The 21,277-nt window shown below is 35.9% G+C and overlaps 1 protein-coding gene across 1 annotated transcript; it reads right to left on the bottom strand.

Annotated features, from left to right (window-relative positions):
- Positions 1-4,508: 4,508 nt before the first annotated feature.
- Positions 4,509-10,249, bottom strand: LOC136778248 (uncharacterized). Its single transcript, XM_066735333.1, has one exon. The coding sequence runs from the start codon at positions 5,983-5,985 to the stop codon at positions 4,645-4,647; it is 1,341 nt and encodes a 446-aa protein (XP_066591430.1). The 5' UTR covers positions 5,986-10,249; the 3' UTR covers positions 4,509-4,644.
- Positions 10,250-21,277: the final 11,028 nt, after the last annotated feature.

Here is a 21,277-nt window from a genome sequence, read left to right as displayed (position 1 = left end):
TAATTTTATGGTAAAATCAAATTAAGATTCGATTATTGTTTCCAATGTACTGTTCGTATTGATCGCCATTTTTTATAGACAACAGATTCTTAACAGTTATCATTCAATTTTTTTAAAATGAAATCTAGCAAATCAAGAAAGCTTGGTCAATTTTTGCATTTTCTTAAATAGCAATTATCAGACTGCTCTTTATAAATCAAAAGATTTTGACAATCACTATAAGTCTCCAGATATTGGTTCTGATATCGTGATAAATTCTTCAAATTACATCATACAAGAAAGATTAAAATTAAGAGAAAAAAAAGATCAGTGAAGAACCTGCTTACAACATATTGCTTTTTAATTATTATTTACCTAATTTCATCAATTTATAATTCTGGTGTTTGAGCAAACACAAACTGCATGAGTGCCAGGTTTAACAATTAACACGCAATGTTTAGGTATTAGTGAAGCAAATAATGAGAATGAAATTGTACAATCTGTAGGTTCTATTTGGAAGCAGCAATAAACTTCTTGTAGATTTGACAAATTTAACGTCACTGAATTTGGATGTATTCATTATTATCATTCTGTAAAGAAATATAATCCGTCATACCAGGCAAATAGGCACTAACACTGTCATATCATTATAAAATTGAATCACTTTTTCTTTAGATTTTTTACTCATTGCTCGTCTTATTAAAAAGATAGTTATTTCAGTAGTAGTTTCTCTAGGATTTAATAACAGGGTTAGACATTGATATAATTATAATAAATAATTATAGATAGAGGTACGACTTTTGTAGCAATTATGAATGGATCAAATACACACCCTATTTGTTTCCAGATATAGATATAATACCTTCTCGTTTCAAAAGTTCTTTGGATTTCCTTACAAGATACTTGGTGATATCCATAAAATAAGAAATCTTTTCTACATTCCATTTTGATGGAATTAATGTTAGTATTTGTATTTTTTCAGATCGCGTGGTTTCTGTGTGTGGGTTATGAAATTTTGTTTTTAATAAGTCAATTGTACCAAAAAAACCTTAAGCATCGCTTTGTGAGACAAAACCAATTTATTTACTGTTTCATATTGATTTCTTCAGTTTTAGGTGAATTATGTCAATTTTTTTGTCTACAGATTTTTATTGATTTATTTATTTTTTGACAATTCGTGATTGATTTATGAGTTCCAGTGCTTCATTTGTAATTTCTAATATCAGCTTTGCACCCGAACCCGATAGATCAGTATTTATGGAAACTTGACTATGTTCTTTGAAAGCTGCGATTTGTTATTTTCATTACCATATTCGCTCCGTGCATTGAAATACTAATATTATAAAGTGAGAGTGTGTAATAGTGCATGTGAATATTACCAGCGCCATCTATCGGTAAATTTGGTAATTTTTGTTGGAAAATTTTTATATACGTATACAGTTATACATTCTCACTTTAATATATTAGTGTTAAATGAACAGAGCGAATAAAAGATGTTCGCTTGTCTTTATTTGTTTTCTACAATTATAACATATTTAATCTGCAAGTGATAATTTAAACTTTTCACATAATTTTGCAGACACTCTTCTTAAATTATTGTCATTATTTTTATGATCTTTTAATTTAAATGGATTACAACTTCGAGAAATTTGATGTTTTTGTGTCATTTGAGAATAATGTTTTCTCACAAGGTTTCAATATAACTAACTTAATAATTAAACAAAATTAGTATTAGTCGGACTTTTTATCTTTTCATAGAGTAAACCATGATAGAAGACATGACACTACCAACTGTTAATTGAGCAGAAGTACCTACCTATATCTCTATGGTGAATATAATGTATTCTAATAAGCTGGTCTCCTTTAACTAAGTGATTGTCACTATTTAGTAAATGCCAATTTATTTACGAAAACAGGTAAGTCTAAGTCTATATAATCGCAAGAATTTAGAAGTGAAAATTTGAGTTGACAACAGGGAGGTTGTGAAGTTGTTCATATATTAGTAATTACGATAGTTACTCCAATATTTCTACAAATTGATGTCACATTCTCCCTGTTGCTAGCTTTTACCGCTTTCAAATTATTGTCCGTTATGTTGGTAACTTTCTTGTTTTTCTTGATTACATTGGTTACGTTTAGCGCACTCAACAATTGAGTTAGAGATTAGTGATTCCATCATCTAACTGGTCTCAAACGAAACAGTCCAATCAGATGATAGAAACACTGACCGCTCACTCAGCTGTAGAGTCCGCTGAACGTAACTATTGGCACTATGGCCCTTGTTATACTCAGATGAATATCAGTACTAGCAACCTAAAAAAAATGAGTCGAAAGAGCATTCTTTAAGGCAAGTAGGCACTATTCTATACGAAAAATATGATTTGAACATAATTTGTCTAGTTATTCTTTCAACTGATTAGCATTAAAAATGCTATAAAATTCTCAAGCTATATATGTTGTTAGTACTAAAATTTATCTAGATAGAACAGCTGTATTTCGCTACTGATCTAGAGTGATATTCATAGTCAAATATTCTTAATTAAGACTTACCATTTGGCCTTTAATCTTGCACCGGGCGAGTGGTATTAGTAAACAAAGAAAGAGAAGTTATCTATAAGGAATTATATCTGGCATCGTAAATTCTAGCATTTTTTGTTTACGAACAGTTTATGAAGTTTAGTCCTCTCCAAATTGTCATTATCCTTTTAAATAAATAGATTAATTCAGTTGTTTGTTAAACATTAACCTTCGTAAACTCTTCGTAAATACAAAAATTATTAGAAATTACGGTATCAAATATAATTACCTAGATCACTTCTCCCCCTCTGCCTTCTCATATCCCTCGCTTAGTACAAGATTAATGGCCAAAAGTCTTCTGAAAAGCGGTCTTCGGTCTAATGGCCATAGAAAAACATATCCTATCTTTAAAATGGTATAATTTTTAAAAACTGATTGTGAATACAGCTCATGAATAAAACATACGATTTCGATCATTTTTCGGCTTATCTAAAATTAAAAGAGACTGAATAAAAAAAAACAAATATTAAAAATAAAAAATCGATTTCAAATAAAAAAAAAATAGTATTTTTATCCCACTTTCTTTGTTACGGCAAATTGTTTGTTATATGTTCAGGAATAAATTGCAAGATGACATACTTTGAGAAATATAACTTTTTAATTTTCAAATGCAATTTTTTATGTCATCAATCTAGCATGCGTAATTCAGAGTATCTTTTAAAAGTAGCTTATATCAAGACGAAAAATTTGGCTATTTGAACGTGAAGATTCCTCTATGAAAACCGAAGTTATAATCAATTAAAGAATAGTATCTTTACTGAGAGATTAAAAAAGTCTAAAAATTTAACAAGTAGTTACTTTTAAGTGAAGGAAAAAGAGAAAAAAATTTAACGTAAATACAACAATACGAGGGAAAAATATTTATTGATTTGTGGCATGGAATGTCCCATATATATTTTAGAAAACATTTTCCTTATTCGCTCCATTTGAGGACTTTCGTCGAAGAGAGTTGCTTGTCACCACAAAAGATAAAATTTAAAACTTTGTTGTTATTTATAAACACACAACCGCTCATCTTGGGCGACACTCAATGAATAATTGGTAGCTTTAGTACCTTACGCGCAAAATTCATGCAATATAGTTAAGTCCACATTCATTCTCAAACGATATTTTTAATTGCTGTCAGGCCTTCTTCTAATATAAATATATATATATATATATATTAACAATATAACGGTCATTAAATTTAATTTTTCATCGACACTTCAGAAAAGCTAGTATTTTATACAAAATTATGTATGCTTCAAACTTTTTGTGGAAAGATAACTAGAACCCATACTTCAGCGCCTCCAAAGTGCAATTTTTGAAGAATTTTGAGAAATTTCAAAGATAGTTCAATAAATAGGCATTTATCGGAAAAGACATACATTTTTTTCTCTGGAAAATTGAATACTACATGAAAAAAATTTCAAACACTTTTTTCTTATATTTCTTATTTATTGAAATTATTCTATACATTTCAAAACAATTAAATTAAATGAAATTACATTAAATTTAAAATTGCTATTAATAAATACTGAAACTATTCAAGCCGTTTTCAGTTTTGAACTATAAAATAGCTTTCCAACATTAGGCCTGTTCTTGTTGCCTATACTTTTTCATATTTCTATCTGTACCCTTTCCTTAGCACCCTGAGTGCCATACCCGCCACCGGTGGTTGACCCTGAGCTTTCCGTTTAAGCCATGTTGACCACCAGTAGGGGAGACCGGTATCAATTGTAACCAAATTCACAAAACCCTAAATATCTCCTAAAATTCGGCGCTTACAGATTTCATCTAAATTTTATTATTACCTGGCATTATTTTTGCACATATGCTTACATTTCATTTTTTATTACTAATAGGGAAACAGGGATGTTTTACATATTTATATCTCACTGCGCGTTGTTACAATTAGCACCTGGATGGTGTCAATTGTAACAGTAAACAAGTCGATTGTAACAGAAGTGATATTATCAATAAAGGTGTAAAACTTTTTTAAACAAAATTAGATTTTATTGTTGCTATCTAATAAGCACATAATCATATGAATAACTTTTAACAAAATTTAATTATAACATAAAAAAATGTCACTAGAACTTATTTAAATTATTCCGAGTTTACCTCACAGTTTAAGCAAATGTAAGTAAAAGTATTTTTAGCGCACTTAGAATGTGACCAATCCTTACATTTTTGACATTGTATCCACTCCTCCATACTATGGGAATATAGTCCTGAGAAAACTATACAAAATGTTTCATTCTCTTTATGAAATGAATTTTTACTATTGTATTTCTTTGTCTCTTTCTTCTGCTTCTTTTTTCCCTTCTCTGTTTTAATAGTAACTATCTTGCGCTTTCTGGTTTTTATTTTGTTTTTATTCTGTTCCTCTAATAAAAGTCTTTCTGATAAATCGGTTAATACAGCTGTTCTTCCTTTACGTCTTCCTCCTTTTCTTGGTTTAGAAATATCACTTTTAGTGTAAGGCCTAATAGCATCAGGGGTTATAAACGTTAGAGTTTTTGGCTCTTCGAGCGCTGGTGATGGAGCACTGGATCTTTGCGTAGATGATGATGGTTGATCTACGTTATGTGTGCCGGAATCTATGTCAGTTATAGCATTGTCGAGGCTCGAATTATTGCATACGAATTCAAATGAATCTGTTTCGTTGACAAGAGGCCGATCTGTGACATCTGACGGCATGAAATCGGTTTCACCGAAAATATCTTTGTTAAAGGGATAAATCCCGGTGCAGAGAAAGCCAGAAATTATATTAGTTGGAGTAGTAGCCCTTGGAAGTGCTTTCCTCACAATAGAAGACAAATAATAAATTGTCATCCGTTTACCAGGATTATTTTTCATCCACTGATTAGCAAAATTGTTAAAATATTTTTTAAATGAGCCAAAAACAGCCTGATCCAGTGGCTGCAGCTTATGGGACGTATGCAGAGGAAACGAGATTAATGTAATGAAATTAGCTCGACAAAAATCTATCAATGGGATTGATAGATGGGATGAATGGTTATCCAAAATTAATAACACTCTATTAGTTTCACTGGGATTCACATGTTTAACAAAATGTTTGATAAATATAAGAAATTCGGATTCTTGCATCCATCCTGACGAATTAGCGTTTCCTATGCTACCCACCGGACCATCTCTTATAAAATGATAATAGAAATTCTTCCGTGGAAAAATAAACATTGGCGGAACACTATTTCCTACGGCATTAACAGCTAAACACATTGTGACAAACGTGCCTCTTTCAGCAGAAGTGATTGATCCCACATATTTGGTCCCTCTTACACCGACTACTTTCGTTGGTTTTTGAACCGTTGTTATTCCAGTTTCGTCCACGTTGTATATATTATGTGGCCGAAAATTATATTTATCTAAAACTCTTGTTAAATTATCGAAGAATTTAGAAATATTTTCCTTATTAAAATTCATGGCTCGCGACAAAATAGTAGCTTAAGGAGTTCTAAGAGATAGCTGTGGGTTTCTTCTGAAAAAGGCTGTTAGCCAATTTTCACTAGCTTGGCACGTTTTATCCCATTTTTCCGGATAACGTAATTTATTTATTTTTGCAAATTGGTAAACTAACTTTCTTAACTCCTTGGTGGAAAGCCCATAATATAAATTCACAGATTTTATGTAATATTGAACAAGTTGATTTTCCTGTTCTTCATTAAAAATTTTATTATGTGGATTATATCCTACCTTTGGCTTCTCATTATTTCGTATTGCCTTCACGAATCGATATAGCGTAACATGACACATTCCATTGTCTTTGGCAATTTTTCTAACGGAATAACCGTTTTTAATAATTTTTTGGGCCGCTTCTTCAAAAATTGATTGAGGTAATATACCTGTTTCGGTTTTTTCTCTCTAGGATTAACCATATTTATCCTATTTTATTTTTCAATACAAACTTATTTTGCCCTGTTGCTATGCGTGTGTTATTTACCTTACTCACTCTTCTTCCCTACCATCAACTCTGTAGTTGTTACAACGCTCCTCTGTTTAAAACCCCCTCCACTATAGTTGAGCAAGAACGAGACGTTTTGCTATCGGAATTTTGCCAGTAGAACTCGTTTTACCAAAAAATAAAAAATTTCACATCCAGAATATAATTTATTACTTTAAGCTAATAAATAAAAATATTGCAAATAATACGATGTCAATAGTAACATTTTACAATCGACACTAGAAAGCATGTTACAATTGACGCCTTCTGCACTATTTAGCAATTATAATGTATTACAATTAGTACACTCATATCTATAGAAATACATGTTTATCAAATGATAGCTTTAGGAATAATCTTTATAATTCCATCTTAAATAATTGATAAGAGGTCACATAATACTCAATAAAAGCAAAAGTATTCTTACATCAATTTGTACTATTTTAATAAATTTTACAATGTTGATCAGTATGTCCAAGTTAATTAAGGTATGACGTTTAAGTATAGGTATATTAAGTAAGGAATAATTATGTTTACTACCACATATAAGTTTTTTTGTTTAAACTATAGATGACGTCACATAAAGCTTTGGTACATTTGACACCTGTTACTTTTGACACCGGTCTCCCCTACATTTCACATTTTTATATCGCAGAGCCAACACTTCTACGCAACGTACGTGTTCTGACTGAAATCTGCTTAAGAATTTGCGTGATACTAAACGTGTTAAGTTCAAATTTTGAAAAATATATAAAATGTAGAAAGTGTGGACAACAAGAATAGACCTATTCACGCTACCGTAGTGAATTGATCTTTTTTCAAATAATAAATGATAAAATTGATAAAAAAGTAATTTACGGTAATAAACAAATAATCTCGTTTGAAATATCATTACAAATATACGTACTATTAATGAAATGTATACAACCTTTTAAGGTAAAATTACCGCCCCTCCCAAAAAAAGAAGAGAATTACAGACCTTTTCAGAAAAATGCATATTTAACTATCTTCGAATAACCCTAAAATGTTTCTGAAAGAGGTATTATTGATGAAAGATTCACATTTCAGATTTTGATGAAATGTATATTAGAGATGTTTTTGTCCCAAGGTATGCGCAGTTAAATTTTCGTCAAGACTAGTTGCCTATCAAAAACTAATGAGCATTTTCAATAACGTTGATTTAAAACGGCATCTTATGAGAAACAACGATTTCTATCATTTTTAACATAAGATTTAAGGTATTTATAATTGAGTTTGGAACGAAACTTCAAAGGGGTTTAAAGGAATAATTTACGATGAATTTAAATGCTGAAAGAGCATGATTAGTTACCTAAGAATATAGTTATAGGAAAATTATTATAAAACCTTTCCAATTTTCACAAGCCATTTGCTCATCATAGCAACATCGCCAACTACAGCACGACGATCGATAGCACGTACTTACCAAACCCCTAAAACTAGCTTAGCATGAATACATAAGCGCTGTTGCCTCATATTTTTTATTTTTACTGTGTAAGTTAAATGATAAGTAAATTATATTTTTGTAGCGCAGTTCTAACAGTACACCCTTAAATCGCAATTTAAAGACTTAGAAATACGGGTTCCAGTAATTTCTCAGCTTGAAGATTATATATAAAGCCTGTATAGATTCCCATCAAATACTAGCATATTACAAATTGTCGCCGAAAATTGAATTTTTATCAAACGACTGTACTATACATAATTCTTGTTAAAAATGTAATAAAATCGTTAAAAATAGTTTAACTCTAATACTGAAAATCGAATGTTTTCTTTAAAAAATTTCAAGCATATTAAAAGCTTGTTAGATACTGTATACGCGGTCTATCTCTTTCAAGGGACATTATTTAAATCACATATTCTTGAACACTTATTTGAAAAAAATAATAATAATTTTTTTTTCATTACTCATTGGTTTTTTATATTTTAGTTTTTAGTGAATTATTTAGGCGACAAAACAAGCCAAATGTTTGCATGAATAAGTAAGCAACTGGCTGTACTGTTAACGCTCTCCCTCTTAGTTCTGTCGCTTGAATGTTTCACAAAAAAATTATATATCTGAAAAATAAAAAGCAATGGAACAAATGGATTAGGCTTATTTATTTCCAATTGACCATGGAACAAGTAGTTAAAAATTAATGTCTATGGAAATTGATACATCCCGTATAAAAGCAGGCAAAATGTCACCTTATACTAGGAAATGCATTTTATCTATTATAAGATTAGTTCAGAAATAAGTAATTATTATTCTGTGACAATTACTAATTAAAATTGCTTATTTGTAAAAATATTTTACAAATAATGAATTTTATTATTTTTTTATTAGCTGTATGATTTTTAATAAATAATTAAAGGGTATGAACAGTGTAAACGTTAACATTTTCGGCGTAATTTGTATATTTTATAAAAAGAAATCGATTGGATTGATTCACCTCAAACTTTGTGCCCGTCTTTATTACAGTTGTCAGTATAGAATTTTATTCTAATTTCTTTATGATTTATTTTTGCATATCAATTGGTTGAAAATGGGACATTTTTAATTTTGGCTCAGTGGCACTGACAGCAAATTCATGAAAATCGATCAACTAAGGTCAAAAAGCGAAAAAGATTCTTAAAACATATTATTGGCTATAGTTGGACATAGGGGAATTTCAGAATATGGTTTCGAAAAAAATAGTGAATATTTGAAAAAAACAAAAGAATTTTTACGAATTATGCAATAGAAAATTGTATATATTAAAAAAAAATACAATAGATATACAAAAATGGCTACGTCCAACTAAAAAGGAATATTTTCTCTACAAAAACCTATCTTCGATGAAGTAGCTAGAACAAATATTTTCCTCGGTTTGCTGTCAACGAGGTCAAAAATACTTTCGGGTAACCGGCGCGTTTAAAGTTTTAATTTTATATGTACAAGTTACTCTTGTGTTTGTAAGCGAACGTTTAATTATGTCCATTAATGTTGGAATTTTTGCTTAAAACTTGAGATACGTATTCTTGAAAGTATAAATGAATGAAGTATGAAAAAAAATTCTTTTTTAACAATTTTACACTGATTATACCCCTTAAGTTTATAAAGATGTTATAACTGATGAATGTTTATATCGTCAAAAAGAAAATTTCATAAAAAAAGAGTAAAGGTTTAGTCAGCCATAAGCCTCTTACTCTTAACAAATATTTGTGAAGTATTATTAATCCCTTCTGATAAAATGACAAGTCTAGCTCGTCATTGGTTTTTCATGTCATACTGCACAAAAACAAGCTACACTCGTCATGCGACTAAAGTTATTGTTGAATATGATAAATACCATAATACATATAAGTAGTACAGACTATGAAGGTCAAGGTGATTAATACGAAAATAAGTATTCTCTAAATAAAAATTAAATGGTTATTTCATGCACAGTTTTTCATTATTAAATCTTACTGGAAGGTGTTACGCAAACGTATCAAGCATTGTCTATCGTGTAAGTCACACATTACATGTAAGCGAAAAACAATATAAGAAAAAAAGTTTTGTTCCTCATGACGTAAGGACTGATACAAATTATATCATCATAGATTCAATTTTATGCGTGTGGTTTACTAATAGTATTCTAAGATAGATGGCTAATTAATACAAATTTGAAGTCTTTGTCAGAATTTAAGAACGAAAATCTTGTTGAGATAAGTGTAATTCTGGATTACACAGATACTGAAATTTAAATGATTGAATAAAAAACTATTTCAAAACTATACTTTTTTTAGACCTTTTCTATGAGATTTTTATAAGTAAGCTATAATATTGTAAGTTTTAATATAGTTTACATTTTTGCTGTGCTCCATTATTATACATCAGGGTGTATCAGCAATAATGCTCTTTTAATTATAACCATATATTCTTGAGTATAAACTAAGTCGAACAGTCATATATCATTAATACCGTAAAAGTATCATTGCTGAGATAAATCAATTTTAAACTCATAAATCAGGGCTTCGATTAAACGGAAAAATTACTTTATTCTCACTTTCGTTGACAGTCTCCTTTCGAAAAACAAAAGAAGCTCGCACTACACCGTTCCATATTACCACATGCACACACATGTGGAACTATACTAACTGTAAACATTACCTCACGACCTCTTATATTTCTGACCCTGGTGCTATTGAAATTTATTTTCTGCCTATTTTTAAAAGAATCTTCGAAAGCATCAATTTAATTTAAAATTTTGGGTAACGATACGGCGTTATTTGTAGATTAATTTTCAAGTGGTTTTATCTTTTTTGACGTGATATATGAACTGCTTTAATGTGGTAAAGAATAATTATTATATTATAAAAGCGATTATAAAACATTTTTGAAAATCTTATCATTTTATCAGATAGAGCAGTTTGCAGCATCATTGGAGGAGCAAAATGACTCGAAAATTGGTTTTCATGTAAAGCCACAGTCTTGTTTCGAAATTTTTGCCTAACAAGTAATGAGCCTGAAGGATCATTTTAAGAATAACCCGAGCAGAATTTCGTCTAGAATTCATGACTTTCATGCTAGTAACCGTCCAGTCACTATAGATAGAAAATCTGTGTAACAGCTATATTATTCATATTTAGTACGAATCAGCCAATATTATATATATAGATATACCTCTAGTTAGAGGCAAATCTTCTATGATATACATTAGGGTGTCCTTTAAAAAGGCATTATTTTTGTTTGTTTGTTAACTATATCTAACTTGGTGTAGAATTAGATAAAAATGAGGTTTGCAAGAGTCTAGCCGATTTGGTAGTAAAAACCCGTGCTACCGAAGGATTGAAGTTAAAAACGGGATTTCGCATAGAATAATGATATTTTTTGACTATTTTGCATGTCATTTCTTCATTCTTCAAACATTGCACACGATGATGTAGCTTTCTTTAGTTTAAGGGTCTCTAAATATAAATCAATAATAAAATTTATCTTTTGACTTGTTACAACCTTTATTTCCCGTGTTAATATTTTTTAAAATAACAATTTGCAATAAAAATTCATTATAGCCGTATCTTGAGTAATTTCTCCTTTTTTACCTCGGTATCTCCGCCCCATTTCGTTGTGACATATCTGAATATGATAAGATTATGTAAACATTTTTTCTAATTTTTTGTAACATGCGTTTCATGGGTTAATGCTGTTAAAAAACATTGATTTTTGATAACAAATCCTTTTATTCCTGTTTATCTTCTAGAATCTCTATCTTTATCTCTCTTCCTGTTTCTATTACTACGAAATGATTAGTTTTTAAGTTATGTAACGTTGCGTTCCCGCAGCGTTACACTAGCTGCCATCTAGCGCTTTGCTAATCTCAAGCGCTAGATACGTGGATCGTGTGCGAACTAGGAAGTTATCAATCGATGAGTTATTGATCGAGGATCGATAACTTGTCGGCTTCCTAGTGTCGGGCAATGGGTGTAGCGGGGCAGCGGCGGGACAGGCGCAGGGCCTTACCTGCTTCCGCGGACTGCCCCGACACATGTAGTTAGGAGGTCTTAGGTGACACACAAAGTGCCGGATATTTTCCCTTCTCTATACAGCTCGCGATAGAGCAACAGCTTCCGCTTCGAAAAAAAAAATACAGTGAATGTGCAGCGACTGCCACCCTGCCGCGAAACCATACCGGACAAAGGAAACATCCTGCCCAAAGGGCCACCAGCGCCAAGGGCGAAAAGGAGAGGACGAGAGAGGACGAGGGGGAGAGAGAGAGAGAGAGAGGGAGGGAGAGACAGAGAGAGAGAAAGAAATAAGCAAGCCGTGGTTAGCGGAGATAAGGGTGAATATTCGTTTTGTAAAAAAGGTCCTGTGACGTCCCCGGTGTGTCAGGGCTTCAGGGCTCGTAGTACCGATCGGTTTGATGGGGAACCGCTGGCCTTGCTCACCTGTCACGCGGATAAGCGGGCAACTTAGCGGAGTGGTCTTTCCGTCGGACCTATAAACGAGAATCATAGTGTAGTGGCACGAATTAAACGAATGTTCGCGATTACATAATTCCGTTGTGAGTTTGACAGTTGACGTGATCATTCCCTTAAGTCGGTTCAAGGCCGCGGACTTAGTTCAATCTCAGTGAGGACTCGCGACCTTAGGTACCGAACCAAAACAATCCGGGTCGTTGTTGTGGTTGAGTACGCGGGAACTTAGGGAGTGCGAATAACCGTCGAGTAACGCCCAGGCGCGGGGATAGGGACTCATCCGCGTAGTGTCGCGTAGTAGTTAGCTCAGGAATCCACCGGTGGCGCACGGAGTACCGCGTGACTCGGTGGGGACCAAGGTTGCCAAGTCCGCCATCTTGAATAGTACTACGCTCTATAGTAAGTGAATTTTGATATAAGGAATGCAGACTGCACAAAGTATACTGCCAGCGGAAATACATCAGTAGCCATCTTAAATGCAGAACGTAATATATCAAAAATTATATATAGTATATTCACAGCCTGTCACCGTGAACGGCGTGAACGAAGACAAATGTTAGTATACGGAAAAATAAAGTGTAATAAAGAAATAAGGAGTAGTGACAGCTTTGATCTATCTGACAGCTGAAGTACTTATGGTATAAGTGAATGAATAAAATAAAAATGCTTTTCCTAAATTGATTTTTAAATTTTATAAAATGGTCAAATGTAGCCATTAATTAATTAGATTTGGTAATAAATACAAAAAATGCGTTTTATTATAACAAATGAGTTGAGGTAAAATAAACTCAATGTTTTTATATTAATCTGTTAACAAATGCACTTTTTTTATTTATTATTGAGTCCAATAAGTTAATGGTTATTAAAAAAAAAGTTCCTTGCAATGAAAAAAAAAATGAAAAAATTTTAATCTTCACCAAGACTCGAACACGAGCCCACCGCATGATAAACGGCAACCTTACCGCCTGCGCTACAGCGCTCACTTGATGTACCAAGAGCAAAACAGGCTTTTTAAAGACTGACTACAATTCTTTTATTAATTCGTCATAAATGATCAAGAATTAGCTGTAATAAGAAATACATTTATCTACATAGCATTATTGTACTAAATTTATTGTTTTTAATTTGAAGCATACATTTTGCATGAAGATATGATAATTTAAGGGTAACCATTCAGTACTCTATATACAAAACTATTCATATGCTCAACTATCATAAATTAATTAAGTAATATTATAATATTTGTTATTTGTAGTCGAATAACTATGATAAACGAGCATATGAATAGTTTTGTATTTAGAGTATTGCATGAACACCCTTAAAGTATCGTATCTTCATGTAAAATGTATGCTTCAAATTAAAAACATAATAAATTTAGTGCAATAATGCTGTGGAGATAAATGTATTTATTATTGCAGCTAATTCTTGATCGTTTATGACGAGTTAGTGAAAGAATTGTAGTCAGTCTTTAAAAGGCTGTTTTGCTCTTAGTACATCAAGTGAGCGCTGTAGCGCAGGCGGTAAGGTTGCCGTTTGTCATGCGGTGGGCTCGTGTTCGAGTCTTGGTGAAGTTTAAAATTTTTTCATTTTTTTTTTCATTACAAGGAATTTTTTTTTTAATAACCATTAATTTATTGGACTCAATAACAAATAAAAAAATGCATTTGTTAACAGATTAATATAAAAACATTGAGTTTATTTTACCTCAACTCATTTGTTATAATAAAACGCATTTTCTGTATTTATTACCAAATCTAATTAATTAATGGCTACATTTGACCATTTTATCAATATTAAAAATCAATTTAGGAAAAGCATTTTTATTTGCTTTGAGTTTTTAGGTAAACGCAGCACCACTTCACTCGGATGACACGTAAAAATGTCACGGTTAGCGGTAGTCGCTCTTCTTCTGACGCCAATGTTGCCTGAAGTCCAAATCACACCTATGCTCTCCAGGCATAGTTGTGTTTGTACCGCTTCCCTTTAAATTTTCTATACTGCTGCTGGCTAGCGCTTATCTTCATTTTTGTTGCTAAAAGCTTGATTCTGGCATCACTGCCGTGTGGAACTATTAGTTTGCTAATAAATGCAGAGGCTTAATTTTAAGAGATTGCAACATATAGTAATTAATATAGATACAATTGTAAAAAGAAAACAAAAATTTTATTTTACATATATTAACTTTAAATAAAATCCCACAAAGTACTGTAAAATATCTAACATGTTATATTATATATCTAATCTGTGTTGCGTCCTGATAGGCCAGCACGATTATTTTTCCCACAACGACCACGCTGGACCCCGAAGCCCCAAGCGGCCGGATTGAGGGATATGGTCACCAAGGGGACTCACCACGCGGAAATGACTATATCTCCATACCCAGAAGAGATACGAGGATGCTGAGTAGACTAATGGAAAGCTGAGATGTTGCAGATTATATAATGTCTAGTTTAAAAATGGATATTGTTTACCGTTCAAAAGTTATGGGCGAAAGAAGTTACCCCATCTTCCGAGGATCGAGCCCGAGGAACGGGTAGTGGGGGAACCTGCCGAAGCCACATCAGAAATTAATAAATAATTAGTTAATGAAGTTATTGAGCTGAAACTTGGAGGGGATTATCAACATTGTTGAAAGAATGTTTATGTTGAATTTCATTAAATTATAACAATGTTTAATCTCTCGCCGGTGATTGGCCCAAGCCCAGGTAGTGGGGGAACTACCTCGGACCATGTCGAAACTTTAGATGTTAATAAATAAATAATGAGTTAAGTTACGAAGCCGAAACTTGGAGGGGATTATCAACATTGCTGAAAGAATGTTTATGTTAAATCTCATTAAATTGTGACAATGTTTAATCTCTCGCCCGTGATTGGCTCAAGTCCAGGTAGTGGGGGTTACTTCAGACCATGTCAAGACTTCGAATATCAATAAATAATTAATTAATTAAGACGTTAAGTTGAAACTTGGTAGGATTTGTCAGCATGGTTGAAGGATTGTTTATGCCAAATCTCAGCCAGATACGAGCATGTAAAGATGATACCTATAACTATTTCGGATATTAATATTTAATAAATAATTAAGGAATAATTAGTAATTAAGAAACCCATGTAAAATAATATATGATTAAGAACTTCCTATGTAAATTAGAATAAGGAACTATGTAAAACCAAAGGAAATACCTGGAGAGAAGAATCCCGGCTCCTGATTGGTGCGGCGCTGGAACGTGCAAATTCTTGAGCGGTCTCTCTCCATGGTCCGTCCTCTAGTATATAAGGCGGTGCCATATCGGTGCCAGTAAGTTGTAAGTTGTAAGAGTTGTAATCTCATCATCGTTACCATACGACTGGAACGATAATAAAAGGAGCTTTTTTGAAAGAAAGGAAATTTTCTTAAGACAGTGCGGACCACCGCAAACTCCTTTAGGCCCACATCCGGAAGGTGCGGACCACCGCAAACCGGCTTGTGTTAAATCAATTCACAGACAGTGCGGACCACCGCAACCTGGTTCAACTGAGACCAAGGATAGTGCGGACAACCGCAAACCTTGGATTCTTTGGGAGGGAATAAAACGCTAACTCTGGACCCCCCGTCAAATAGATCTTGGAACCCCCGTAGGAGAGGAGGACGGAAGAATCAACTGAGGAAGCTTCAACGACTTCACGCCACTTCCGGGACTTCCCCTTTCGAATTCCATCATTCCGGGTTACCTTCGGAGCCGGCCCCCATCGAGGGAATTTCAACAGAGGCACCCCCTGCTGCTCCCATTGAGATCAACGGGATCCCAGACGCCCCCATCGCTTGGAAGCTGATACCCATCGAGCTACCGACTCCAACATACATCCCAATTGGTCTTCGAGTCCCCCCCACTAGATGCCAGCTGCGTTCCCAAGGCCCCAGCACCTCGTCTGCGTCAGGGACCATAAATATTTCGACCAGGAGTCCGGATGCTATTTCTGCGGTTGGTGCTATGAGCAGTGCGAAGAGATTGGAGCTATTGAAATAATAGAGCATTGGATTTATCAGTCGGGTCTTCCAAAAGGGGACAGATGCGTGATCTGTCGAGATAACATCGTCGATGTTCGATTTCTTAACAAATGTATATATTGTAAAATAGCATATCGCAATTACTTTACCTATTACTATAATCAGAATCCTGATATACAAGAAAGGATCATACAAATGTACCATATGTACTCAGTACCATTTAAACCCCTCTTATAAAATAAATAAATAATGATAATTTGAAAAGTTTTTTAGTTCTTTCAAAATTAACTGGTGACAGCGGCCCAAACCCCATTGTTGGCGTACCAAGGGACATCCTCATAGTCAAATCGTGGGATTTTCCCCTGAGACACAACAAAATTGGTGACAGCGGTGGGATACGAATAACCTAGTTGCCGAAACGACCGCCAAGATGGATCCCGACCACGAAAGAAACGGGAAAGATAGTATCGGAAGCGGGAACCCGGATAAAGCCGCATGGGAAACAAACAACGCCGGCCAAGTATTGTACCTTCTGGAGAAAATACGACTGTTAACGGAGAAACAGGAAACTCTGGAAAACGAAATGTCCAGAATTAAACAAGAATCCTTGACGACTACAGGCGACGCCCCATACCGGGAGAACTACCACAATGCCAATCTACACCGTTACGGAAATCAGCGATCATGGAGGAAACTACGATCAACCAAACCGGATTACCAAAGCGTAATCCGCTACCAGGAACAGGATTCCAGCCACCATTTTTCAATAGTACCGCGTCAGAGTATAATTTTAACCCGTCTTACTATTCGATGTCAATGAAAGACATCCTAACCACGATCCCAATCTACGATGGATCAAACATGACCTATTTCCAATTTGCCCGCGCATGTAAAGGCGCGCGAAAAATGGTCCCAACCGAAGCGGAACCTAACCTTGCCAGAATGCTGCGGACCCGACTAAAGGGCCACGCGTATTTAGTAGTGCAGGATGAAGACTTCCTATCAGTCAACGAATTCCTCAGCATACTAAAACATGCTTTTGCTCCAACTAGATCTCGCTACTACTATAAGGGGCAATTAGTGGGAGTATATAAGGCCGCGGAGGAAAACATTATAGACTATATCGCTAGGGTTAAGGACCTCCACACAGCGATATTAGAAGACGAGGATCTGGATGAGAGAACAGGTTCGCTAAGAGAACTGGACAACCTAGCCCTCGTGTCATTTATTGAGGGCCTACCCCATGACTACAAAATGTACCTACGACTGGAAAGCTGTAATACAATGCGGGAGGCTTTCAGTAACGCGATCAAGTACAGTAAGATTCTAGATCTGGAAAGGGAAAGAGGATATCGCCATGGCCCAAAGGAGAGAGGAACAACACAGGGTCCACCTTTCAGGAACACAGAGCCAGGCCACAGAGAACAAAACCGACAGGAGGCTCCTAGGAGCGAAAATTCGCAGAATGCTTCGGGAGTAGTCTGCCGTTACTGCAAGAAACCCGGGCACTACCTAATAGATTGCAGAACCCGGATCAGAAACAACGAACTACAGGGAAACGCGGAAAACTCTCCAAGGAACCAGGGTGCGATTGGAGAGGACAGACCGACGAGCCACCCTCACAATCCCTGTTCAAACCCAACTCCGGGACCATCAACATCGCAACAATGACTCGGACTACGCAAGACCTCACCGTGTTCATACGGACAAAAGAGGAAGGATCAAAAAGAGACCTGACGTTCCTGGTGGACTCAGGCTCACCAATGAATTTAATAAAGGTGGTAAATATTGGACTAAGCTGTCCTATAAACCGAAAGGACACCACCCAAATTAGGGGAATCACGGAACACTATATCTATACGATAGGTAGTACTCAACTCCAAGTTCTGGGAGAATCGCTAAAGTTCCATGTAGTAGGGAATAATTTCCCTATAAAACAAGAAGGGCTTCTAGGACTGGAAGGGTTAGAAACCCTTCAGGCTAGAATAGATTTCGGGAAAGGAAAACTGGTGATGCAAGGCAGGGAAATGGCCCTAATCAACCAGGAATCCAGAAAGGAACGCTCAAAACGTCCTAAAACTAAATTCGAGAGCATTGATGTCGATTTGGGAGAGACGTTTTTGCCCAAGGATGCACAGAGGGACCTTACCCATTGCAAGGCAATAGGAGTTTCGGTCGTCCAGGAGCTTGCGGGCCCCGGACTTGTCGGTGTTACCTGTGATCCTTGCGAGCATACTCAATCAGAATCAGACCAACGCAAGAGTCCAGAACAAACGTTAAACGAACGGAGGGAAATCGTAGCCTTATGGGCAAGGAAAAGCCCAAAGGAATTGTCGGAAATCAGGAGGGAGGAAACGAATATGGAATCCAGGAAGGAGTTGGGAAGGGGACATTTAAAAAACCCTAAAGATAGATTCGGAGGCACTAGTGTCGACCTGGGAGAGACGTTTTTGCCCAAGGATGCACAGAAGGACCTTACCCATTGCGAGGCAATAGGAGTTTCGGTCGTCCAGGAGCTCGCGGGCCCCGGACTTGTCGGTGTAACCTGTGATCCTTGCGAGCATACTCAATCGGGGTCAGACCAATGCATTAGTTTGGAGAATGGAGGAAGTAGGGATAACCCCATTCTAAAACCTAGGGATCCAATAAATTCGGAGCTGGAGTTCGAGCAAAAGCCGGGGACAGAAAAATCAGACTTAAGGATCGGAAAGGAAAACCACGGGGCAGGAGAGGCTACCGCGAGTTCGGAGGATAAGGAAATAGGGATAAACCTAAGAACCAGGAAGTCGGAAACAAGTATCGGAGAAAAGAAAACGCACATGGATGGAACTAGGATTCTCTGCACGTTCGTCAAGGATAGAGAAGGAAAACCTGATAGAGCTCAAACTATTGAGACCCTGATACGGACTGGAGACCTTACGTTGGAGGAAAAACAAACGGTGAAAAGACTAGTAGAAGCGTATGCAGACGTCTGCCACTTACCTGGAGAATTGGTGGGCGCTACCCACGTCGCAGAGCACAAATTGCTATTAACCGACGAGAGACCAATACATATAAAGCAATACCGGTTTCCGCCCATTCATCAAGAGGAAATAAAAGATCAAGTCAACGAGTTATTGAGAAACGGGATAATCGAACCTTCCACGTCACCATATAATTCACCCGTTTGGATAGTAGCCAAAAAACCGGACCCCACGGGGAAACCCAAATGGCGCATGGTCGTGGATTTTAGAGCCCTGAACGAAAGGACCATCAGCGATGCGTATCCTATCCCTAATATAGGTGAAATATTAGATCAGTTGGGAGGCGCTCGATATTTTAGTACGTTCGACCTAGCCTCTGGATTCCACCAAATAAAGATGAGGAAGGAAGATGCCCCAAAAACTGGATTCTCAGCAAATTTCGGACACTACCACTTTACAAGGATGCCTTTCGGCTTGAAGAATGCGCCATCCACTTTTCAAAGATTAATGGATAACGTGATGGTAGGATTACAGGGAAAAACGTTGTTCATCTATATGGACGATATTGTCATCTATGCCACAACCCTAGAAGAATTCGAGGAAAAATTCCACGAAATGGCGAATAAGTTAAGGGAAGCAAACCTAAAACTCCAGCCGGACAAATGCCACTTACTCCAAAAGGAAGTAACATACTTGGGACATAAAATATCCGAAAATGGAGTAGAGCCAGATCCAAAAAAGATCTCTGCGGTAATAGATTTTCCTACGCCGAAAACCCCAAAGAATATAAAGGAGTTCTTGGGTTTAGTGGGATATTACCGGCGTTTCATTAGAAATTTCGCCGAAATCTCCAAACCCCTTACCGTCCTATTAAAAAAGGACCAGGAGTTCCGATGGGAAACAGAACAGAGAAATGCATTCGGGTTACTGAAGGAAGCTCTCTGTAAAGAACCCGCATTACAGTATCCCGACTTTGAGAAACCTTTCACCCTCGCAACAGACGCATCGGGACATGCCATAGGAGGGATATTGAGCCAAGGAGAACCTGGAAAGGAGCTGCCAATAGCCTACGTATCTCGAACTCTGAGTAAATGTGAAATCAACTACAGCACTATCGAAAAGGAATTATTGGCCATCGTGTACTGCACTGCACAGTGGCGACCCTACTTGTACGGGCGCAAGTTTACCCTGATCACGGATCACCGACCCCTAGTTTGGCTTTACAATAACAGAGACCAATCCTCTAGGATAGCCAGGTGGGGACTAAAATTATCCGAATTCGAATATACCATTAAATACAAACCAGGAAGACTAAACACAAACGCCGATGCCCTATCGAGAAACGTTTCAATACTCCCGATTCGCCCAAGAGATAGAGAAACGGATAGCGATTCGTCAGAAGCAATTTTCGACCCTCCCAGAAAAAAAGGCTACAAATAGTGATGTCTGACGAAGACCAGCAGGAACAACCAGAAATAAAACCGGAACCAGGCCCTCGTATCCACCGAAGGGGTAGGGAAACGGACAGCGACGCATATGAAAGGATTTTCGATCCCCCCAGGAAAAGGAAGTTACGGACAAGGGTGTCCATTGACTTGAGAACCGATAAACAAGAAGCGGTGGCTCGGGAACCGAACGTATATGTGTTCGAAACTCAAAAGGATGCACCAAGTAATAGGGGCAGCCCAGACCCGATCGACACAGAAAGGACAATTAGCCTCCCAGAGACAGACACAGAATTATCGATTCCCGATATTGAGGAACGAATCCCATACTAGATCAATGAATCTGAGATCGCTACACTACATCAGGGATCCGAGGAGGACGCCGATTCAGAAAGCGAAGGAGAAATTGAGAACTCCGAACCAGAAGACGATGAATGTGGTT

Source organism: Prorops nasuta, unplaced genomic scaffold, assembly GCF_024137725.1.
Source record: "Prorops nasuta isolate Cenicafe-Biocafe unplaced genomic scaffold, Cenicafe_Pnas_1.2 PNAS00001, whole genome shotgun sequence".
NCBI classification, from domain to species: Eukaryota; Metazoa; Arthropoda; class Insecta; order Hymenoptera; family Bethylidae; genus Prorops; species Prorops nasuta.
The sequence above is the reverse complement of the archived record's forward strand: the minus strand, read 5'-3'. Positions and strand labels throughout refer to the sequence as shown.